We start from the raw sequence: 26,358 nt of genomic DNA, 5'->3' as shown, positions 1-26,358 counted from the left end.
TAATTTCTTGGGTTATGTAAGGACGATCTGTGTTGCACTGCTTGGAAGTTTTCTCTGGAAAGCATTCTTCATATTTGTTTCTAAATTTATCTTGCAGAAATTTAGCTTTTTCATTGGAGGACTTTAAAATTGCTACCTCATCCCAGGACTTGGATGTAATCCAATTTCCAAATTCCAAGAGACCCTTGTCCGAAAGAGGTCAGTAGGAAACTTTCTCAACTACATATTTTACTTTATATGAAGGTAGTGGGGCCCAGTTTATCATGTAGTGGTAGCTACCACCAAGGGGAGGTAGGTCTTGAGGTTCATTATAATATTCTGACAAATTTGTGCAAATTACGTCGAGTTTAGTATTACCTTTAGTAGTCGGAAACTTTACTATCTGCTTGAGTCCTTGACTTCTGTGGAAGATTTCGATTCTTAGATCGTTCTTATCACCAGTGACGCAAATCCCAACATTCGGGTACTTAGAAGTAATAAAATCAACACACAAATCTAACTTTTCAGCAAAGACCTTTTTTTGGAAAGGTGCCATACTGGGTGAGCAATAAAACACTCCAATAACAATACCAGTTTCAGATCTTGGATGCTTTTTTGGCCGAATCATTATTCAAATCATTTCATCATCATCATCAATATTGGGAAACTGTAGTAGCCGCGGTGCCAACTGCTCATGTACGAAACACGCTACGCCGCCTCCTTTCTTACCTAACAGATAATTCTGATGTCTTAGTTTAATAAATTGTTTGTAATCTTGTATTGTAAGATGTTTACTACTTTGTTTATGTACTTCTGTAACTGTAATAATATCAGCTCCGGTTACTTGAACATAACCCTCAAGTTCACCCATTTTATCAACGTTGAGACTTTCCGCATTTAAAGTTGAAAGAGAAGGAAAATGAAAATGTGATTGAGGGACTTCTTTTTCAACAACTTTATGTTTGTTTACTTTTGTCGGTTTTGGGAAGGTCTTTTTAGGCGGGAGAAAAACTTCAGGCTTATTTGTTGCAATAACTTGGCTATCTGATTCATCATGAAGGGCTGCAAAACGGTTATGAGACGGAAACGGTGACAGAGGAGCAGAAAATATATTAACGTTCGTCTCACTATTTGAAGTTTTGGAAACTGCATTGAGCTAATACGCATGGATCATTCTGCTTGCTTTCTGAAAATTTCGAAAACGTTTATGCCACGGCATGGTGGGAAAATGTGGGGGAAAAGTGCGTATGGGAGGGGGAGGGAAACAAAAAGGAGATACTGAAGTAGGGGTATTCAGGGAGGGGGAGGGGCTTTGGGGATTGAATTCTGGTGATTGAAAGCTTGGCAGGGATTGGAAACTTTTTTTGCCTGATATTCGCAAAGTCGTTACTGACACCGGTAAGCGTGTCCACCAGGGAGCGATAATGGCGTGCTCGTTGGCACACGCCCACTTGTTGTCCGAAAGTCAGGAGTGACATGAGCAAAAACGCATTCTCTGTTGGTACAAGTTAAAACACTGCACAAATCTACGTGGTCAAAACTGCAATCATTTTTGTTGCAACATTTTGATCTGAAATTTAAGCATATATGCAAAAAACCGACACTTTTTCTTCAGTCTACAAAACCCTCGTTCAAAGAACCGGCAAAGTGTGTTGTATTTACGAGTGGTACTGTCTGTTTTACCGTCGCATGTTCTTACGTCACTTTTCTCTACGAGCGTCGGAGGGGGTGCATTTGCACTAGCTGATGACGTATCACCAGGATTCATTTCGTCTGATAAGATCGCATGGCCGTGGGCTACGATTGGGCTAGATGTTATGTTTTGCACTTCATTATTAAGGGGTGCATTTCGGTTAGCAACAGCGATATCTTTGTCCGCTTGCGTTGACTGGGTAACTTGGTCTCGGGAGGTTAGTGAAAGGTTACTAGGGCGGGTTTCGATAGCCACCGAGAGTTCTTGTTGTATTCTTGTTCTTGGCTGTAAGAAAGTCTTTAACCTCCAAATGACCTGTCAATACTTTAATTTGATTGTTTTTTTCCCTCCATTTCTGACAGAAAGGCTGAGTGCCTTGTCTGGATTTCTAGATTTTCTGCTTGACATGCCGATAAACTTGCTTCCAGGCTCTTAATTTTCTCACTTAGACGGATTATTTCGGATTCATAGTTTGGAATGTCTACACTTACTGCAGACGGCTTAGTCCCTTTCAGTAGTTCAGAGTTGGTTTTAGGTCCCGTAGTAATTTGTGGTAAAGAGGTGCCAATTCCGCTTCCTCTTACAGGTCTCTTCGCACTAGGCTTTTGTGGGGGTTGAGATGCTTGCGACTTTGGAGTCACGGGGATTGTTTTTGCAAGACAGTCCATGCATAACCATTCGCCAGAATGGTCCTTTAGCCTGATTTGGGCGCATTTTTTAATGCCTGCATGGTACCAGCGGCCGCATTTTGTCACGCATTGGACAGAATTTGTGGTTACAAGCAGTCGGCACTCGGGACAATAGTTTTTTGGTTTCGACATATCACAATAGTTGCTTTGGGACTCGAGTCAAGTAGTAGCAAAACTGAACGGGGAAAGTCGAGCAGTGGCGACACGGAAGCAGCAAAAATCATTTAGATGTTTTCACAATGTTCTTATCCAATTGATAATTAGTTGTCAAATAATTCAAGTTTTGATTATAGAAATATTTTCTGTAGAAGTCCATAGAGAGATAAAATAACTAAATAATCGATAGATGGTCTAGAGCCTCAACAGCGCAAGCGTCATCTAGGTTAATGTATGGATGTTGTATATAGATGGCGTTACCACCTAGCAGGTGAATAAAGCTCAAATAAAGCGATATTCTCGTATTTAATTTGTGTGAAAATAATACTAAGCGAGGTCAGGAACACTAAGTTTTCATCACTTACACCACTACAAGAAATTCGAAAAAAAAACAGCACAAAAAAGCTATAACTATGACCCGACAAAATGGTGCTAGAATAATTAGTTTCACAAACTGGGTTACAGGTTTCATATTTGATCCATGAGTCTTATTTTTTTTTTTAAATAAATAATGTCTTGGGCCTGGTTCTTATTTCTTTTTTGTCTGTTCTTTCTATTATAAATTATTGGTATTTCTAGTCATGTATTATCAATGCATAAACTTCTATTATTTCTTTCTGATTTTTCTATTTGCGTAGTTATGGCCTAGCCAGAAGCTCAATAGTAATATGTTGCTTGAAACTCACCTATCTGTAAGACAAGGTTAGGGTTGACAGGGGCAAATCTCCAGCATTTTTATTAGGGGTGGGGGCAAGAGGGGTCAATATCCAGATAGTCAAGAGGCATGGAATATATAATAATTTTTTCTCCATATTCTTGGGGAGGGGCAATTACCACCTAGCCCCCCCCTCCCCAAATAACATCCCTGAGGGTAGACATAACCTAGTTGCAATTTTCCATATTGTGTTGGTAGTTTTCCAAGTATAACACATTTATATTTTAGCCAGAAATGGATGGTCTTACCCTAGTCTATGGGTCTTCTTGTGGAGACACTGTGGTAACAAAAGAGTAACATCATTTAGTGTTTTAATTCAATACTATTTTCAAATATACAAATTTGCTCTCATGACAATATACCTCCCTCCCCTCCTCCTTATGGGGTCAGATATAACCCTAGGGTAATTGCAGAACAACAATAATACAAACACAAAAATAAAGTTCTTACTTTATGTGCAAGAAGTTTCTATTATTAGGTTTTTGGGTCTCTTTTAATTTTCGCACATATTTTTAAATCATTTTGAATAATACGCCACTCCAATTGTTCTAATTTTTTGCAGCTAAATGTTCCATGCCACAAAATCTGTTCATGCTAGCACTATCTGTTTTGTCCTTTCAATCTAATCTTCCGCTTTATTGCTGAAGATTTGCTTGATTAACAAAAGTTGTACTATTTTTATAATTTAAAATCTAGGCTGCTTATTCATTTCATGGATGGTTTATAGTGGGTTAAAAGCCTCAAGCTCAAGTCCAAGAGAACTGTATAATCTAAGATAGCTGCTTAATGTTGCAGTATCCATTTTATCCATTATTCCAATCTTCTGCTTTACTGCTTGGAATTTACCTGAGAAAGACAAAACTGTGCTGAATTTTCAGTTTAAAAATTAATTTATTGTTTGTCTGGACACCATTGAATGTGCGAAAACTTGACTTGAATAGCCTCATACTTCTTTTTAATCAATGTTTAAATGTAAGATAGCTGTCTAAACTAGTGACATCTGTTTTATCCATTCAGTCTTATCTTCTGCTTTACTGCTGGGAATGTGCTTGAGGAATAAAAAGCTGTGTTAACTTTTCAGTTTAAAAATTAAGCTCGTTTTTCTTTTCCTAGATGCTATTGGATGGGCTAAAACTCCGCTTGAAAAGCCTCACACTTCTTCCTAAGAGAGCTATAATGTCATCAAAAAATACAGTTGGCATCATTGTTATTGGTGATGAAATCTTAAAGGGTCAAACCCAAGACACCAATTCCCACTTTTTGTGTCAAAGATTGTATAAACTTGGTGTAAAAGTTGGAAAGATATCCACTATAAGTGATGACATAGATGAGATTGCAAGTGAAGTTAAAGACTTTTCTCAACGATTTCAGTATGTAATAACTTCGGGTGGGATTGGACCAACACATGACGATATCACTCTTGAAGGCATAGCAAAAGCTTTTAATGAGAAATTAATACTTTATCCAGAATATTGTAATTTTTTCAAAGACTATGTTTTAGCTAACCGTAATAGTGATGGAAAATACGAATCTATTCGTAATAAAGACTTACTAAATATGAATGCTGAAGAAGTTAAGAATCTAGTGAGTGAATTCCCAGTTTTCAAGATGGCTTTACTCCCAGAAAGTACCCAGCCTCAATTTTTAAGAAACGAAAGTGGTGAGCTTGTATCTAAATTCCCTATTGCTCAAGTGCATAATGTATTTGTTTTTCCGGGTATTCCACAGTATTTGAAGAAAGGCTTTCTAAATATTGAACATCTGTTTAAAAATGACAATATTTTCCATGCTACTCAAATATTCTGCCAGTTGGATGAAGTATCTATTGCAGGAATATTGAACAGAGCAGTGGTACAGTTTTTTGGGAGGATTATCTTTGGATCATACCCTAAAATCGATCATAGTTATTACGCTACCAAAGTAACACTTGAGGCGAAAACAGAGAAAGATATGCAAGAAGGTCATGCGTATTTAATGAAGAATCTGCCTGAAAATGCTGTTGTCCATTTTGATACAAATCCTTTTGAAGATGCGTGGGATAAGCTGCAGAAAATCATTGAGCTACAGGATCTCCACTTTCAAAAGCTTGTAAAGAATTCTATTGAAGTAAGTAACAGTCTTAAATATATATATATATATATATATATATATATATATATATATATATATATATATATATATATATATATATATATATATATATATATATATATATATTTATTGTTTGTTAATTTTGCTACTTTTCTAATTTTTATATTAAGATTGTGCTGGTTTTCTAAATATCACATTGCTAAATCCCATCCGTCCGTGAAGGTCGTCTTCGGGCCTCTTTCTTTGTAATGTCACGGACAGGCCTTCTGCATGACTGATGGTCTTCTTCAAGACAAAGAAGGTGTTAGAGGAGTGGGGCATAAAGATATCCTTCTACCGTTTTGGGGACTATCACGAGGGAAAAAATGCAGAATATGGCCTTCGATGATGACTTTTGGGAGACAAGACTGACTCATCCGTTGGTCGTGACCGAGTCACCAAAGTTGCTGAAGCTGGGTCTTAGTGGAAATTATTTGTTGGATGTTAAGGCGTTCGAGAAGTTTGAGATTCTATCACCGTCGTGATTACGTTGATTTGGCAAAGGCATTTGGCTTCAAACGCCTTCAAGTTGACATCAGTAGTCTCCCTTCAGCATCTAAGTTCGACATGAGTAGATGGCGATGGGAATTATATAAGGTGTCAAAAAGTCATGTATCAAAGTGTTTGGATGGGCATAAGGGCTTTGAAACTGGAAAGTTGCTAGTGCAAACTAGCCTTTATGTATCTCTTGAGGGATTGTTACGTTGCCTTTATTTTGTAAGTTTTATGACCATTCCAAAAGAGCTAGTCTCTTCGAGGACATCGTTGGCTAAGGCTTGTGTATCATTGCGCGTTTCGGCTATCTCGTAAATGTCTCTAAAATCTGTCGCACTGTGAAACTTAAATTAACATTGGATCTCCCGGGGTGGAAACCGCTGTGGTATTCTTGGATGACTGCGGATAACACAGCTCTGATCTGGTGCAGTATAATGCAGTTATGAAATTGGCAGTGTTGCTTTTTAGGTTGATAAAAAGTAGTTACCGTGTATTGTCTGACCCCTTCACTTTTGTGAAATAATTATAGCTTCGCACCATGAAATTAGTAAATGTCCTTCTTAGCAGGTAGCAGGTGTGCTCTTTTGACGAATACATTCGGACTTTCAGCAGTTCTGCTCTGATTCCGTCTAGGCCTTATTTGTCTTTAGGACTCAGGTTATGTCCACTGAACGGATTTTCTCTCTGCCAACAGAAAATCCTCTCCATGAAAAATACCACCCGCTGAAAATCTCCCCTCCCCCCGAAATATGACTGTATATTTCCCAATAACAAACACTATATGCAGACAATAGGCAAATTTCATTTGCCCTTTTCCCAGGGGCTGTGGAGGGTATTATTGTCCCAGAGGCATAATGATTAAACTTTTAAAATATGCTGAACAATATTTCCCTCTCAAAATTCTATCGAAGGTCTTTGGGCAAAAGGGGGGCGTTGAAGGGAGTTCAGTTGCCCTCTAATATTTGTAGTTACTTAAAAGGGCACTTGAACTTCTAATTTCGGATTGAATGAGACCTCTCCCGATCTTTTACGACCATTGGTTCAATACCGTCACTCCTGAAAAAAAAAATAAAAATCAAACAAACGCACTTCTGTGATCTTTCTTCTAGCGAATATAAACTTCTAAATTTCCTCAGACAGGGGCCTGAATCCTCGAGAGTAAGGTTCCCTGACTTGCTGAATCACATGGTCTCGTAGGCTCGTAGGTAACATTCAACTTATGAATCTTATATATTTGGAGTCAGCAAAAAAAAAAAAAAAAAAAAAAAAAAAAAAAAAAAAAAAAAAAAAAAAAAAAAAAAAAAAATTGGAGTAATGAAATTCAAAGGAAAAAAGACGAAAATAAAATAAAACGATCCATTTGAACCAAAACATAGGATAAGACCATGAAATGTCTGAAACTTTGAAATGGCAGACTCAAACAACTTTTGTCTTGTCAGGAAAATTTGAAACACACCAGATAAAGATAAGACGGAGACGTCACTATAGTCGAGTAGCCCGCAGTTTCACTAGTGCTTTACGGTTATAATTTACTTCTGTTAGCAAGGATTTTTGTATACCCAATCTGCAGCTTAAACTTAGCGCCGGAAACTACGCGAACAAAACGACCGTTACTTGTAATCGAGATTCCCAAACATTTAACAGATTAAACAAAAGGTATAATGGTGATCTAGAAGAAGTCTTAACATTAAAAGAGTGGAAGTCACACTTATCAACATTCAGAGAAAGTTCAATAGTGGAAAAAGAAGAGGCAACAAAAATTAACAGAATCAAAGAGCCTCTTCTGTATACGACTAATTAAAAGAATATCATCCGCTTAAGCTTGGCATGAGACATTCGAATTTAAAAAAAAAAAAAAACAGGTAGTCAGAAGACTATTCAAAACATTAGAAACAACCAGTTTAAAAATAGAGGGAGATAAAACCACAACTTGTCTTACACCATGCCTCATGTGAATTAGAGAATTTATATGAAAACCATCACTGGTTTTAAGCCAGAGAAAAGAAATCCCATACCTTAATAGATAAATAATAGAAAACACGCGTCATTTGAAATCAGAGAATAAAGAACTTTAGCCTGCATAACAGAGTTAAAAGATTTTTGGTAAATTACGAGCACGAATATAGAGGCCATCACCTCTTCGGAGCTCAGACTCGAAGAGAAGACATAACCCCCTATTTGCGTGTTGACAACCAAAACCCTTTTGAAACCGTCCCAAATGTTAATTATGTTCCAAAATTAACATTGTTATTTACAGAGAGCAGCAACAGATATTCTAGCACTGGGCTAAGATTACAAGAAACGGTAATTGGACCAGGGGTTTCGATTCACGAAAATGCAGGGGGTGAGGCGGGGAATTTTTGTCGATTTTTTTAGGAGGGTAAAAACAAATTAAATAAAATTGAGCAAATATACCTAAACCTGGGGGTAACATAGAGTTTAGTTTTCTTAATTAGAAGCTACCGCAGCAATCATGGTTTACTATGCTGCAGCTACCACTAGAACAACGATTAAGATTATTTCTCAAATACTTTTTTTGTTAATTACGAAAGGCACTATATTTTGCAATTTCCTTTGAAAAAAGCCATTAAACAGCTCTCTATGATGTTACTGTGCCTCGCTAGCTGTGGAGAAGGAGAAACAGGGAAAAGAGATGTTGTCAATATAGAATATGATTGTGGCAGCCACTTACCTTGTTTTTCGCGCCAATGGAATTTACTTTTTGTTCAAGCCAAGGGACTGTAAGTTTCCTATATAGGGTTTTCAGATAATGTGGTTCTAATGGTGTTGCTTATGTTTTGATCTGACACCATTTTTATGAGTACATTGCTATTTAATAGCTTTGAAAAAATGTAGCCCAAGGGCTACAAATAAAAACGACCAGTTAGCCAGTCCCGTTGCTTTAATATAACACATAGCTAAAATTGAAAATAGCTATAAAATAAAAAACGACTGTATTTTTCAAAGTCTGGAGGGACTTATCCCTCGCTGACCCACGTATTGGCGCGCAAGTATAGGGTGATATTGGGTTGAGTCGCTCCTCACTTATAGTTTGCTCCACGAACTGTTTGATAACTGTACTTAAATAAAATAAGAAAAAAATAATTATATTGAGTAAGTATATATTTCATGAATGTTTTACTTTACATTCGATTAACGTAACCATCTACCATTTTAATAGAATGAGATGCATTTTTCAAGTGTAGTGGAAATAAATTATGAGTTAATAAAAACTAGCACTTTTGACAGCTAAAATATATGTATTAAATACATACGTGTACAATTATTTTCCCTTGAAATACATCTAACTTACACTCTAAACAAAAATTCTAATATTTACAGTATTGATGATGTAATAGTGGTGGCAAAATCTATGTCCCCCCCCCGAAATTTTTGTTTATCCAGATTTGCCCCTCCGCCAAACATTTTGGCTTGTAACAACTGTGGTTATTACCAGATCAAGTCCACAGAAATTATTTACTCCTACCTCTTAGTCACTCCCCCCCCCTCAAATCCTAGTTGAAATTTAGTCTCTCGAAAAATCTTGTCAAAACTGCATAATTCAAGCATTCACAGAAATGGGTCAGTTTTCTTTAGTTAATCTTTTTCTTTATGGCACTATATGGTTTACTTTTCAGTTTTTACCGTTATATTCACCTGATTTGGGAAAACTGGCTCCATTTTTGCGCCCACCCCTCCCCTGGATTTTGACGCAATTACACTTCTGCTTCCGTCATAGGACAACTCTTTCACAATTATTAGTTACTAGCTGTTGGGGTGGCGCTTCGCGCCACCCCAACACCTAGTTGGTGGGGCGCTTCGCGCCCCCCCAAGCCCCCCCGCGCGCGTAAGTCGTTACGCGCCATATTAGTTATGCGCCATTGTAGTTGTGTCCCTGTGTCCCACCTGTGAATATAGATAGATTTATATATGTGTTTCAAACTACTTAAAAATTGCGAATAAACAATATTCTTGGCTTTCCCATTGTCTGTGCATATACAAAGCCGTATGTACTAATAATGACGTCATATGCAAACGCTCTTTTTACAAACAAACAAACATGCATCCACACAACTCGTTTTTATATAGATAGATAGATATATAGATACAATACAAATTAACTGCGTAAAACTTGCGAATATACAACATTCTTCGCTGTCCAATTGTCGCTGCATATAAATACATTATCAGGTTTACCGAACCTCGAACATGCAACGTACAATTGTCCATGGGAAAAACAATCAGTATTAAGATCTATACCACATTTTTCTAATGATTGACCTTGAGCTTTGTTAATGGTGATTGCAAATACTAGTCGAATTGGGAATTGCAATCTTTTAAATTGAAAAGGCAGATCCGTTGGAATCATGGGAATGCGAGGAATAAGAACAGCCTCACCCTCAAAAGGCCCTGTCAAGATTGTGGCCTCTATTAGGTTTTCCATTGTTTTTTTTACGGCAAGTCGAGTGCCATTGCAAAGCTTTAGTGGGTTTATATTTCTTAAAAGTATTATTGGTACGCCTATTTTTAGTTGTAGCACGTGTGGTGGAAACCCTGAAAGATCTATGGAATTTAAAAATTCAGATGGATAATTAACCGCTTCATTTGGTTCCAAAACTGTGTCGACTGACTTGTAAAGGACTGCCTGGTCTCGAATCTTGGTCAAAACAATATTGTTGATTTCGTGGACGTCTATATTTTTGGGTGCGAGAATCGCTCTTTCACTTAGCCATTTATTATTTTTATAATTTTTTAGAATATTCGGAAATACTTTTTCAATCAATTCATTTTTGGACGTCACTAAATTACAGAAACCAGCAGGTTGTTGTATACGTCCTAAAATTGAGTCTACTGGGAGCTTTCCGTTTCCAATTGTCAGCAATTGATCTGAAAATGTTTGACCAGAGTCATCGTTTTGCAATCGGACACGCATATTTGTAGTTAATTTTAATATTTTTACGTGTGCCCATAAATTAGAATTTTTCAGGCAAGCATTCATTCGTCTTCAATGGCTCTGGTGGTGCAGCCAATAGAGGAAGTTTAACTTTTCCTGAGGCGCAACACATTCCCATTGTCTCACCATTGAATTTCAAGGCCTTGCAATAGGGAAAAATTTTAGACATTGTCCCGATTTGAACACATCTACTTAAGCTATAATCATCGACTGGGTTGTACCTGAATGCCAGGCGATAACTTTCAGGTTGCTCTGATTCCTCGGCACGCTTTCTTTTCTTACTTTCTCTATCAGCAGCAAGCCTGATTTCTTGCTGTTCTTGTGATTCCTCGGCACGCTTTCTTTTCTTACTTTCTCTATCAGCAGCAAGCCTGATTTCTTGCTGTTCTTGTAATTCCTCGGCACGCCTTCTTTTTTCACTTTCTCTTTTAGCAGCAAGTTCATTTTTGGACGTCACTAAATTACAGAAATCAGCAGGTAGTTGTATACGTCCTGAAATTGAGTCTACTGGGAGCTTTCCGTTTCCAATTGTCAGCAATTGATCTGAAAATGTTTGACCAGAGTCATCGTTTTGCAATCGGACACGCATATTTGTAGTTAATTTTAATATTTTTACGTGTGCCCATAAATTAGAATTTTTCAGGCAAGCATTCATTCGTCTTCAATGGCTCTGGTGGTGCAGCCAATAGAGGAAGTTTAACTTTTCCTGAGGCGCAACACATTCCCATTGTTTCACCATTGAATTTCAAGGCCTTGCAATAGGGACAAATTTTAGACATTGTCCCGATTTGAACACATCTACTCAAGCTATAATCATCGACTGGGTTGTACCTGAATGCCAGGCGATAACTTTCAGGTTGCTCTGATTCCTCGGCACGCTTTCTTTTCTTACTTTCTCTTTTAGCAGCAAGTCTGCTTCCGCGTTGCTCTGGTAGTTCCTCGGCACGCTTTCTGTTCTTTCTTTCTCTATCAGCCTCAAGCCTGTTTCCTTGCTGTTCCTTTGATTCCTCGGAACGCTTTCTGTTCTTTCTTTCTCTATCAGCCTCAAGCCTGTTTCCTTGCTGTTCTTTTGATTCCTCGGCACGCTTTCTGTTCTTTCTTTCTCTATCAGCCTCAAGCCTGTTTCCTTGCTGTTCTTTTGATTCCTCGGCACGCTTTCTGTTCTTTCTTTCTCTATCAGCCTCAAGCCTGTTTCCTTGCTGTTCTTTTGATTCCTCGGCACGCTTTCTTTTCTGACTTTCTCTATCAGCAGCAAGTTTTTTGGCATAGACTCTTTGAGCATCTTCATCGGCTTTTGCCATGGTAAACTTAAACATTAATAGATTTCTACGTGAACATATGTCTTAAATATCTTGAATGACGTCACCGTCAAAGCAAAAATGACGGCAACTAATTTCATGACGTCAGTCAACACAGAAACATGACGTCACCTGATCCACAGACAGACAACTTATTTTTATATATATAGATAGATTGGTACTTGTGTGATGTAGCCCCTGCCGCTCAAGTTGTTCAGTCATTGAAGCATTATAGAACCAGTTCTTTTCGTTAGTTTCTTTCAGCTGAGCATGACACAAGACAAATAGAAGCGACAGAATAGATGGAAAGTATGTAATTTGGGGTTAGCGTGAGACAAGACAAAGGGAAGTGACGGAATAGATGGAAAATATAAAATTTGGGCTATATATTTGCTCATTAGGGGTAGGGGTATTGGTAAATTATTTGGGCATTGTGAAGTTAGAAAACAGTTCTTACTTCATAATACGCAGAAGAATTGTACCTAACACATTAGGCATGTAGAATTGCTATACTTCAAATTGCTATACCGGCCGTACTTTTGTACTTAAACTGCTGGGGATAGGTGTACTGGGTCCCGCACTTCCCACTTTGTTAGAAGTTATTTATCTCGTTATTCCACTTTGTTATCTCGATGACAGAATGGCGAGCGAGCAGGTTTTATGGAACCCTGTGCTGAAATTTGTTTACCGGGCTAACAAAGCTAGAAACAGATCCGAAGAATTTGCGAAGAACGTGGTACAATTCTTCTAGCCGGAAGCTATATTTCAGGCCTGGTAACTATTATGGTCTCTTGCCAGTGTTCCCACGCGTGTGAACGAAAGACAGGATCATCAGGACAATATCCTGGACCTAATCATAGTTTTAAGAAGCTGTGACGAGAAATGCGTCTCTCCCTCGTTTCGCAATATTCGAACCCGATGAGGTCCCTATACTCTCCGGTGAAGTAACCGCCACCCTCACGAGAAAAGTACCAAATGAAAAATTGTACCAAAGCCAAGATAATCCGTTCCAGTCTGACGTACAAACTGCACTTCGAAAGTAAAGAACACCTGAATGAGGCTATCGAGTCTCCTCTTACGTTAGGTTATGAGAGACTAAACATTTCAGAATACAAGTTTCTCCCACTGCGATGCTACAATTGTCAGCAGTATGGTCACCCTGCACGCATATATCCCAATCCTATGCGTTGCTCCCAATGTGGGGAAGGACGTATCAACTCGAAAGAGACTCCCTGTACTAATGACGTTAAATTTGCCCTCGGCAGCTCAAAAAGCCATCCTTGGTACAGTATTAAATGTCCTTATGTCCAGAAAAACCTTAAACATTGACCTTGACGAATATACGCATTTCTAGCTGAAATATTAACGGTGGAACATTAGATAAGATTGCCCTTATCGACAGCCTTATGCTATGCAATGATTTCGTATGCCTGCAAGAACATTTTCTCGTTCATGAATCTTTAAGCCTGCTGCAACTTGGCGACGTAACCAAAGTGTTCGCTGTTCCAGCCAAGGGCTCAGAACGCGGCAGACCCTTCGGTGGTGTTGCCGTACTTGTTAACAAGCGTTTGAAACCGACCCTTTATGTAGAGGAATTTTTCTTTGTCGCCCTGGAAGTAAACACAACAATGGTTTATTCTGTCTACATGCTAACTGACTACCAGGACTTCGCGTCAGGAGATTTACCCGAGCCTGTGCCAGCCTTGCAAGATCCCTAAGCTCTTGTGCCTCTATAGGTTTGTCCATAGTGGTTGCTGGTGATATGAACTGTGACTTGTCTGATTTGGCCAGCCCCAGAGCGCAGCTTTTGCTTGCTGCATGTGTTCAAACTCGACACATTGACAGTGACTCTCCCTTCACTTTTATCCGTAATTCCGTTCTTTGACTCTATGCTTTGTTCTCCTGTTTTTACTCCCCCTGAACCATGCCATGTCGATTTTTATTTTGTTGCTTCTGATCATTTCCCTGAACAGTTTTGCCATCGATAGTTCCAAGTCTCAAAACCACGGTAAGAGTTGCAAATGACCAGTAAAGAAGGAGTGGAATAAGACCAATAAAATCTTATATGCTACAGTGCTAGACATTATGCTTTCAAAAATCAAGATACCCTTCCAGTTACTCCAGCGGGCATCCAGTCAACCCAAAGAAGAAAACAAATCCTCTCAAATGTCTACTGTAGTGAAATAACTAGCGCTCTTAGCTGTGCTAAACTTACGGCAGTGCCTTCTTGTCGCGTTCGCGTTGGTTCGGAAGTAGTTTCATGGTCCCTGAACCCTAATCTAGTACTAGCTTGTCAAAGATCCAAGTTCTAGCTCCGACTATGGACGGAGCGCGGTCGGCCTAAGCGCGGAGTAACCAACCAAGTTTGCGTATTTATAAAGCGTCTGTTCGCCAAGAAACTCCCTAAACATAGAGTAAACGCAATTGATATGCATAGCCAGTCTGTTCGCAATGATCCAATAGTCGTTTTGAAGATTGATTCTTCAAAGTCGTTTTGAAGAAGGGTAAAGATTGACAGTCGTACCGCCCAATCACTGTTTCTCCTGTGTTGTGCGAGTTAATGGAATCCTTTTTGATCAATATGTTCAATCAGACTTTCTCCAAGCCAGAAAAGCAGTTCGGTTTTAAAAACGGTCATAGCCGTGAGCACGTCCATATCCTTGCAAATGTTATACTCGATACTGCCTCGTCTGAGGATCCACTGTTTCTTGCCGGCCATGATATCAGCAGAGCTTTTAACTCTGGAACCCCCCGCAATTTTTACTAGTGGCTCTGCTTCGTGGTATCAACAGTTCTGTAATAGCTACCCTTTGAAACACGAATCGGATATTAAATTTAAAGGTTAAGTCACTTTCGGGTAAAAGCTCTGATTTAATTGACTGGTCCATTCCTGTATATAAAGGTATTCGACAAGGTGCTATAACCTCACCACTGCTATTTAACAACAGTGTTATCGATGCCCGGCAGAAAGTTGAAATGAGCTTTATTTTTCGTGGCTTGAACCTATCGCTTTTGAATTATGCTGACGATATTCTTAATTTGAGTAGAACCCTGGCTTTAATAGAGAAAAATTTTGCATGTTTAAGTAAGGAGTATAATGACATTGGTCTAAAATTCAATCCGAGTTAGAGTGAATGTATTAAGTTCAATTATAAACGACCAGGTTCTGATATTGCCACAGTCACTTTGGTTGATTCTGATATCGAACTTTCGTCATCCGTGCAGGGCTAATTGGACGTTTCAGAACGAAGGCTAGAGCAACGTGTGGACTACTAGTTAATGGTATAACACGTTACAGTAAGAATGTTTTGGATAGACTCTATAACGCTTACATAATCCCTCATGTCCTAGCCCTACCTCCTTTTAAAAGGTTGTAATTCCCAATTCGATTAGTATATGTAATCACCATCAACAAAGCTCAAGGGCAATCATTAGAAAAATACGGTATAAATCTTAGTACGGATTGTTTTGAATCGGTAAACCGGACAATCTATTTATGCGCACAGACAATGGGATTGCGAAGAATATTGTGTATCCACAAGTTTTACGCATTTAAACATTAGCACCTTCCATACTTGTTGATTTGGGGGGGGGATTAGGATTGCAGCTGAGAGAGAAATTACTAAAAGAAAGCGTTTCGATGTATTACAAGAGCAATGCGAAACCTGGCTTACGGCTGAAAGAGAAAGTGAAAATAGAATGCGTGTCGATGAATTACCAGAGTATATCAGTGGAATTACCAGCTGTATATCCGAAAGTTTTACGCAGTTAAAATTAGGACCGTGCACACGTGTTGCTGGGGCACGTTCCGGGAATAAGAACTAAAAAATAAAGAAGATTTAAATAAAAAAAAGAAGAAAAAAGGTAAAAACTAAAAATATAGAAAAAACTAAAAAGAAAACAAAATTATATAGATTCTTATTGTCGCTTGTCTTCTAACCGCAGACAATTTGCTGTATTTTCATACTGAATTCTTTTCGAAGATATTTGATTATGCAAGCAAGTCCGATTTCTAACAACGATATCTACTAAGCTTCAAACTTTTGTTTTTCTTTATTAAGGTTTTTAAATTTTTGTAATTTCTTGTTAAAATAAAAAGAAATATTTTTGCAATTACAAGCCGCCTGACGCCGGCACTTATCACGCGACAGGCTTTTATATATGGATTCTCATTGTTGCTCGTCTTCCGACCGCAGATAAGTTGCTGTCTTTTTCAAAAGTCCTTTCAAAGAAATTTGCTTATTAAATAAATCCCGATTTCTAACAACCATATCTTTTAAGCTTCAAACTTTTGATTTTCTTTTAGGTTTTTGAATTGTTGTTATCCCTTGTTTAAACATAAACAAATATTTTTACAATTACCTGGTTTTTGCTCTTTACGCAATCTAACGTCTTTTCTTATTGTGTCTGTTCGAAGATATTTGATTATTAAAGGAAGTTAAATTTCTAACAACGATTTCTAATAAACTTCATTCTTTTTGTTCTCTTTTTTAAACGTTTTTGAATTATTTTAATCTTTTGTTAAAATATATACAAATATTTTGTAATTACCAGTTTTTTGTTCTTCAGGCAATTTAATGTCTTTTCATATTTTCTTTTTGAGGTTTTTGAATTGGTGTAAGCCCTTGCCAGAATATATGCAAATATTTTTGCGATGACCACTTTTTGCTCTTTAAGCAATTTAGTATAAACTTCTCCATACACGAAAATCTTCAATTTTCCTCATAAGTGTGACAACTGTAACAACGTCATTGCCATACCGATACTGATGTGTTCAAAAATGATGTCACTCATATACATTCCCCACCCCCTAAAATTAAGGCTCTTAACGAGTTTTCTCAAACTTCCGACCTATCTAAATCAGTTCTTTAGGCCAAAATATCTCGGGATACTAATTTTCAGGAAAAAATATGGAGTCGTTTCAAACAGTTCGTGGTAACGATCTGTAGTAAGGAAACAAAACTCTAAAAACCGGAATTTCGATGCTAATAGATACGTTTAAAAAATCAGATTTTTATGCTGATTCTAAATATATAAGTTTTATTAAGTTTAGTCTTACTCATCAAAAGTTAGGAGCCTGAGAAAATTTGCCTTGTTTTGGAAAATAGGGGGAACATCCCCTAAAAGCTATAGGATCTTAACTAAGATCAAGCTCCTATCTACAAAAATATGGAACTTAGTTTTTTTTTCCAGAAGACCGATCAGGTATCAAAAAACGGAATTTTGATACCAATAGTTACATCAAATGAATCGCATTTTAATGCTGATTTTAAATTTAAAATTTTCATCAAGATCATTTATACCCATCAAAGTTACGAGCCTGAGAAAATTTGGCTTGTTTTGGAAAATAGGGGGAAACATCCCGTAAAAGCTATAGGATCTTAACTAAAATCACATCATCGCATTCAGCGTGCAAGAGAAACCCTACTAGTTTTTTTTTCCCAGAAGACCAATCACGGGTGCGTGTTTATTTGTTTGTTTGTTTGTTTGTTTGTTTTTTCCCAGGGATGATCGTATCGACCAAGGGGTCCTAGAAAGTTGCAGGAGGGCTCATTCTAATAGAAATTAAAAGTTCTAGTCCCCTTTTTAAGTGACCAAAAAATTGGAGGGCACCTTGGCCCCCTCCCACGCTAATTTTTTTCCCAAAGTCAACGGATCAAAATTTTGAGATAGCCATTTTGTTCAGCATCGTCGAAAGACATAATAGCTATGTCTTTGGGGCTGACTTACTCCCCCACAGTCCCCGGGGGAGGGGCTGCGAGTTACAAACTTTGACCAGCGTTCACATACAGGAATGGTTGTTTGGAAGTGTACTGACGTTTTCAGGGGGATTGTTTGGTTTGGGAGGGGGGGCTGAGGGGAGGGGGCTACGTAGGAGGATCTTTTCTTTGGAGAAATTTGTCATTGGAGAAGAGAAATTCCATGAAGGGGGTGCAGGATTTTCTAGCACTATTTAAAAAAAAAAAACAATGAAAAAATAAATATGAAAAGGTTTTTTCCACTGAAAGTAAGGACCAGCATTAAAACTTAAAACGAACAGAGATTATTACGCACATCGGGGGCTCATCTCTTCCTAAATACCCCGCTCTTTACGCTAAAGAATTTTTAGTAATTTCAACTATTTGTTCTACAGTCTTTGTGATTCAGGGGTCAATCTTAAAGAATTGGGACAAAATTAAAGATTTAGTGTAAAGAGCGAGGTATTAACGAGGTGGAAAACCCCCTCATATACATAATAAAAATATACGAATATAGAAGTTTGTTACGTAAGTTAAATTGTAAGTTACGTGTATTTTTTACTAAAACGTTCGTTAAAAATTAAAAATTCTAATCGTTTTTTTTAAGTAACCAAAAAATTGGAGGGCAACTAGGCCTCTTCCTCCACCTTTTTTTCTCAAAATCATCTGATCAAAACTAAGAGAAACCCATTTAGCAAAAAAAAATAATAATACACAAATGTCGTTTTAATTATTCATTTGTGGAGAGCCAAAACAAACATGCATTAATTCAAAAACGTTCAAAAATTAAATAAAAAAACAAGTTTTTTAACTGAAAGTAAGGAGCGACATTAAAACTTAAAACGAACAGAAATTACTCCCTGTATGAAAGGGGCTGTTCCCTCCTCAACGTCCCGCTGTTTGTGCTAAAGCTACTTACTGTTTTATAAAGTAGAATTGAGAGAAAGAGTCAAACTTTAGCGTAAAGAGCGGGACGTTGAGGAGGAAACAGCCCCTTTCAGACACGGAGTAATTTCTGTTCGCTTAATTTTTAATGTCGCTCCTTACTTTCAGTTTAAGAATTTGTTGTTGTTTTTTATTTAATTCGGAAAAAATCCTTACATACATATATAAATACACAATTATTGTTCGTTTATATATATATATATATATATATATATATATATATATATATATATATATATATATATATATATATATATATATATATATATATATATATATATATACATATATATATATATATATATATATATATATATATATATATATATATATATATATATATATATATATATATATATATATATATATATATATATATATGTATATATGTATGTATGTATATTTGCACCAGCAAATATAGCTCTCCCGAATCCCTTTTTAATTTTGTTTTTTATCTCCCTTAGATTATAATGAAGCCCGGCTTCTCCTACTAAATGGCCATGCTTCTCGTCTTATTTTTCATTGTTTTTCTCGGAGGTTGCTTATGCTAAGCCGATTGCCCTGTGAGTTTGGGAGAGCCAATTTAGTTCTTAATTTGTATACAAGGTACTATTCTTAGCGAGGAACGTATTGCTGTACACAATGTATTGGTTTATTCCGAAGCCCCATTTGCTTAGATTCGGTTTACGTTCGATCAATCTTCACCTAGCTTTAAACAGTTTCATCCCCCCCCCCAGAGAAAAAAGTGAAGGTCAGTTTTATGACAGTCAATATAGTCTGAGAAGTAAACAAAATGTATGTAAAAACAAAAACAAAAATAAAGAAAAGGTTTTCCGAACTTCAAGCATCCCCTCTACCCCCTTGTTGAGAATCCTGGATTCCTCTGTGGCTACGGGTTTTTCTAAACACTGTGTTTTTCCCTAAATGACCCTTAGCAGCCTGATACAAAAAATTTTTGATTCTAGAATAATGAGGGTAAAAGGTGGTAAAAGTGACCCTTCAACGTTCCAATGAATGTCGCCGCCGAATCTTAGGGCTTATCAGTGCTAAAAGTGCTAAAAAAGTATCATCAGTGCTTAAAATATCCTAGTGCAATAAATTAAAATGTTTGAGCATACGTGCCCGCAGTTCTGATCCTTGGACAAGGTGATCACATGATTTTCCTGGGATTGAAAATATGACGTATATTTTCAGTTCTCCTGTAAGAGGGTGCAAGGGCAGCACGTGATCGTTCGGATCACTCCTTCCCATGCCGTTTAAAGTTATCTGCGTGTGAGAGATGATATGATAAATTTTTTCTGTCAAAGAAACACATCTTTTCTATATGTTTTTTTTTGAAAATATAAAATTGTCTAAATGTTCGGAAGTTCAAGCCTAACATACAGTTTGGGAAAATTAGACCCTCCTTTCCTCCAATAAAAAGTGATGTTAGGCCTTTAGACATGTGCCTGTCTATATTTGCATACTGTATGTGTATATTTTTGTAGAACATGTAGGCATATGACTAAAAATAGTTTCAGATAATTTCAATTTAGAGCGAGGCTAAAAGCTGCAACAAGCCGAAATGGTCCCTTATAGGAGGGACCAACTCCATTTTTCAACTCCCGGTATAAATGCTTCCCATATTTTACTTGTTACTTGAAACAAAATGTGGATTCCATCCTAAATTCTAAAAAAAAATATCCGATTTGTTCCATGTGCCTTGTCAAGCCGGGGCTAGAGGAATGTCCCAGAAGATTAATCCAGAAGTCCCGTCCTAAGAAAATGATGGTACAAAATACACTAAATTTGTTGACTTAATCGAAAAAAATTCTGTGACACTCCCTCCTCACTAATGGGCCATATACAGGATCCTTTGTGGGCATATGTGCCTATTGGATTTAAATAAAAAACTGAATAAAACTGAAGTATTCGCAGTCAAAGTGTTTTTCTATGTACTTGACTTTAGAGGGAAAATATCCTTCTGATTCCTAATAAACCTTTTCAATACTGCTGAAACTTTTCTGTTCCGGATTTTTGGAATTTCCTTGGAACAATGGAGCTGTGAGCTTAGATCTCACAATGTATTAATATGCACGCAATCTCAGGGTAATAAGCCTCGTCTTGCTTTTTGGAAAACGGTTGGGGGCTGATTATTTTTAATTGAATCAGATTCGAATATTCCAAAACTAAAATCAGGTGGATCACATAATATTGTCGTCCTTTCTCATCCTTTTTTTCTGTCGGGGGTGGGGGAGGTAGACGTAAAAACAGTGCTTTGGGGCAACTCCAGTCCTTTGAAGTTTAAGCCCAAGACCAGGTTCAGATTATTTGCCTACACTCAATAAGTTATTTAACAATACCTTTCCATTCCTTATACTCTCAAATCGGTTAAAGCTGAATAGATATTTTGCATTAGATCGAGCCACTTTACATTGTGGGTCATTTTAGGTAAATACGAGCCCACTAATGTTTCGAAAACAGTACACATAATTATGCTTATTTACTATTGAAAAATATTATTGCTGTCATGAAAATAAAAAATAATAACATAGCATCATAACTGTGATTTCATAATGAGTTGTAATATGTTTGTAAACGATAAAATAAAATAGAAAAATATTCAAAAATTATTCTCTAATTGAACTATTCAAAAATATTATATTTGTCAACACTCAAGTTTGAAGTTAAATTATATATCATTTTGATAGTATATTAATCTCTTTTTAGATTATGGAAGATTGTTTTTCTCGATACAAGCCGGAGGAAGTGTGTATCAGTTTTAATGGAGGAAAAGATTGTACAGCCCTGTTGCATCTAGCATATGTTGTATACCATCATCATTATAGCAATTGTCCAGAGTTGCAAGCAATTTATATTAGAAATAAAGAGCCCTTCAAGGAAATGGAAAATTTTATACAAGAATCTGTTCCAAGGTAAAATTGAGAAAGGATGTAAAAATACCTGCTTAATATCGGTATTTCTTTTTGTTATAATGGTAACTTGGACAAACATTAATTGGACACCTTTCCAACATCAAAATGGCCTTGTATAGTAATGTAGTAAAACATTAATATACCGTATAGGTTATAAATGATCAGCCCTTCAATGAATTGGAGAGTTTTATACAAGAATCTCTTCTGAGGTAAAATTGAGAAACAATGTAGAAATACCGGCTTAATATCGGTATTTCTTTTTGTTATAATCGTAACTTGGACAAACATTAATTGGACACCTTTCCAACATCAAAATGGGCTTGTATAGTAATGTAGTAAAACATTAATATACCGTATAAGTTATTAATGATCAGCCCTTCAATGAATTGGAGAGTTTTATACAAGAATCTCTTCTGAGGTAAAATTGAGAAACAATGTAGAAATACCGGCTTAATATCGGTATATCTTTTTGTTATAATGGTAACTTGGACAAACATTGATTGGACACCTTTCCAACATCAAAATGGCCTTGTATAGTAATGTAGTAAAACATTAATATACCGTATAGGTTATAAATGATCAGCCCTTCAATGAATTGGAGAGTTTTATACAAGAATCTGTTCCAAGGTAAAATTGAGAAACAATGTAGAAATACCGGCTTAATATCGGTATTTCTTTTTGTTATAATGGTAACTTGGACAAACATTGATTGGACACCTTTCCAACATCAAAATGGCCTTGTATAGTAATGTAGTAAAACATTAATATACCGTATAGGTTATAAATGATCAGCCCTTCAATGAATTGGAGAGTTTTATACAAGAATCTGTTCCGAGGTAAAATTGAGCAACAATGTAAAAATACCGGCATAATATCGGTATTTCTTTTTGTTATAATGGTAACTTGGACAAACATTGATTGGACACCTTTCCAACATCAAAATGACCTTTTATAGTAATGTAGTAAAACATTATTATACCATATAGGTTATAAAGGATCAGCCCTTCAATGAATTGGAGAGTTTTATATAAGAATCTGTTCCAAGGTAAAATTGAGCAACAATCTAAAAATACCGGCATAATATCGGTATTTCTTTTTGTTATAATGGTAACTTGGACAAACATTGATTGGACACCTTTCCAACATCAAAATGACCTTTTTTAGTAATGTAGTAAAACATTATTATACCATATAGGTTATAAAGGATCAGCCCTTCAATGATTTGGAGAGTTTTATACAAGAATCTGTTCCAAGGTAAAATTGAGCAACAATGTAAAAATACCGGCATAATATCGGTATTTCTTTTTGTTATAATGGTAACTTGGACAAACATTGATTGGACACCTTTCCAACATTAAAATGACCTTTTATAGTAATGTAGTAAAACATTATTATACCATATAGGCTATAAGGGATCAGCCCTTCAATGAATTGGAGAGTTTTATACAAGAATCTGTTCCGAGGTAAAATTGAGCAACAATGTTGAAATACCGGCATAATATCGGTATTTCTTTTTGTTGTAATGGTAACTTGAACAAACATTGACTCATACTCATTGGAAACCTTTCCAACATCAAAATGGCCTTTTATAGTAATGTAGTAAAACATTATTATACCATATAGGTTATAAAGGATCAGCCCTTCAATGAATTGGAGAGTTTTATACAAGAATCTGTTCCGAGGTAAAATTGAGCAACAATGTTGAAATACCGGCATAATATCGGTATTTCTTTTTGTTATAATGGTAACTTGGACAAACGTTGATTGGACACCTTTCCAACATCAAAATGGCCTTTTATAGTAATGTAGTAAAACATTATTATACCATATAGGTTATAAAGGATCAGCCCTTCAATGAATTGGAGAGTTTTATACAAGAATCTGTTCCTAGGTAAGCTTGAGAAGCAATTGAAGGCGCAAACCGCTTAATTTTGGTATTTATTAAAAGGGTGACTTAGACAAGCATTGACAAATGAGAAATCTTAAGCGTTCTAACAGTGGTCGCTCAGGAACACGAAGATTTTTAAAATCTAACAATTTTCTACTATATATAATATATTTACTATATATAATAATTTACTATATACCGTCTATATACTGTCTATATTTACTGTCTGTGTTTCAACTATACCGTGATTTCTGTGTCAATTTAATATTTGGCAATTTCTTGAATTGCGGCTGTGTGCCACTGCTTTGATTGGCAAAATCTTTGTTTCAATATATATAAGATTAATTTAGAAAAAAATATTACTTTACTGTCTATATTACATATACCAATAAAAAAAAAAGTACAAATAAACCAACTGATGATATTTCCCTTTGTTTGTGACATAGGAACCGAAACAACCGAAGCTAATTGTCTGGTATAAAGGCCATGAAAACCGGTTATTGTCTCATGTTCGCGTCTATTGTCTACCGGTTATTGTCTCTATATAAAAAGGAAGTACCAAAGTTTTTTCAACTGGAAGTAAGAAGCAACATTAAAACTTAAAACGAACAGAAATAATTCTGTATACGAAGGGGCTACTCCCCCCACCCCCCGAAAAAATAATAAATATCATTGTAGTGTTGCTTGTACATTAAATTTAAATTAGTAAAGGCTTAATTTTAAAAAAACGTTTTTTTCTATGGAAGTAAAGAGCGAAGTTGAAGCTTAAAACGAACAAAAATTATTGCTTCAACGTCTATCTAACATATATCAATAAAACGAGCACAAATAAACCAACTGATGATATTTCCCTGTGTTTGTAGAAATTCTAGAAAACTAACGTTTTACTAAAAACACAAAAGCCGAGTAAAAAAAGAATTTTGATATAGGAGTCAAAAGTGAGTATATAGACACGCTTTATTATTACTCGAAATGAAAAAAAAAAAAAAAACATAATAAGAACTCTTGAAATCCGGCTATTCTCTCTTTACAATGGAGAATTTCAAGTTATGACACAAATTCTAAAACTAGTCTATAGTCCTAATACTATCAAGATGACTTCACTTTGAACTTGTCTACAAAATAATTATGAAATTCCCTAAAATGCTTTATTTTATAGCTTACTGTAAAAATTATCCTTAAATGGTTTACTTTTACTTTATAAAAAATCCTATATTGTTCTCTGTTTCAATAAAGCGCTAGTTTTCTATAATCCTACTGACATAGGAAAATATCATCAGTTGGTTTATTAGTACTGGCTTTATTGGTATATATTAAATAGACGGTAAAGTAATAATTTATGTTCGTTTTCAATTCCAAATTTGCTCTGTACTTCCCTCAGAAAAACTTTGTTCTTTAAATTAATGTTTGCCTGTTTTTAATTAAAAACTTTATTAGTTACAAATCTCAGTTGCCCACTTGCTTGCAAAACCTGTGGGTATTTTCGATCATAAATCTTTGAATTGTTTTTGGTCTAAAATTGTCTTCAAATATCCAGCAGAACTGATAAACTACCTAAATTACCGTGTTGTATAACTTAATTCTGGCCTAGGATGATAGACTGTCTTCAAGAAGTGAAAATAATCATTTATTATACAACTCTAAAAAAAAGTGATGCCAGTTTTCCCTCTCATGGAGGCTATCTCTCTCTTAAATCTTTTATCATAAAAGGATTACAAAAGATTTATAAGTTAATTCTTCCTGATTCAATCAGTATAGCTCTCACTTTTTTCGGAATAGCAAGGAAACGTGCGCTCATTTAGATTAAAAATGAATTTTACACTAACAATTAACTTCTCAGATTGGTATCGCGCATTGATTTTCTTGGTATTCTAGAAATGGCTATTTTTTTAAAGAATAGTTTCAAGGTTTTCAAAACCTAAGTATAATTCTGTATCTATCACAAAATTTCGTGAAATTATACCGTATAATCTGACTTCGAAACAAAGCCTAAATTATATAATTTAGTTTTAATGGGCCACCAAAACAGCTTTGCAAGTTCATCGTCCACACCATTTAATTTTGACTTCTGAGTCCCAGTACCGCAAAATGCAATAATACGAGAGGCATTCCAAAAATACGTGAAATTTTCGTCAACAAGGTAATTTGTTGACAAAAATTTCGCAACCGTGTCAAAATTTCGCAACTGTGTTTTTTGTTGACAAAAAAACGGTTTGTCAACCGTTTTCTATGACTGTAAAGAAGTTGTACTTGCGAGCTATTTAGAATGTTGAAATGATCTCTTGATCTCCCTAAAAATATTATATTAGGATGGAAGCATTACCTGGAAAAGTGATTTGACACTGAAGCAGGTTATGTTGAAACATTTATTGTAATAATACATTTTGTAAATCCATTGTGTTGAAAGATCCATTGTAAGAGAAAAATCAATAAACAATTACATAAATTTGTTTTTTTTTAATGTTCTTGCTAGTAAGTAAGTAAGACGGCACTAAACCCTTAAGGTCCAAACCGGCGGTGCTGATATTTTTTTCATAACCCTTCAGCCAGGAAGTGTAATGGGGGGTTGGGGGTGAACCATCCTGTGCTTTCACACACCCTTCCTGCTTACCTTCCCCAGATTTCTCTAGATACCCATTTAGAGCTGGGTCAACTCTAGCTGAGCCTACAGAGTCACGCCACTTACCCCACTTACCCACTTACACGCCACCTTGAAAATGAACTGCACAATAAGAAATAATTTCTAAGATTCTTATCGCCCAT

General features: G+C 36.2%; 1 protein-coding gene across 2 annotated transcripts in view; it reads left to right on the top strand.

Moving 5' to 3' along the window:
- Positions 1 to 26,358, top strand: part of LOC136043811 (FAD synthase-like) — a 58,765-nt gene that overhangs the window by 13,308 nt on the left and 19,099 nt on the right. For both annotated transcript variants that reach the window (XM_065728731.1, XM_065728732.1), the window contains exons 2-3: positions 4,346 to 5,338; positions 21,502 to 21,707. In XM_065728731.1, the coding sequence (XP_065584803.1) occupies positions 4,346 to 5,338; positions 21,502 to 21,707 (1,199 nt within the window). The remainder of the gene's footprint in view (positions 1 to 4,345; positions 5,339 to 21,501; positions 21,708 to 26,358) is intronic.

This window comes from Artemia franciscana, chromosome 2 (assembly GCF_032884065.1).
Source record: "Artemia franciscana chromosome 2, ASM3288406v1, whole genome shotgun sequence".
Classification (NCBI taxonomy): Eukaryota; Metazoa; Arthropoda; class Branchiopoda; order Anostraca; family Artemiidae; genus Artemia; species Artemia franciscana.
The sequence above is the reverse complement of the archived record's forward strand: the minus strand, read 5'-3'. Positions and strand labels throughout refer to the sequence as shown.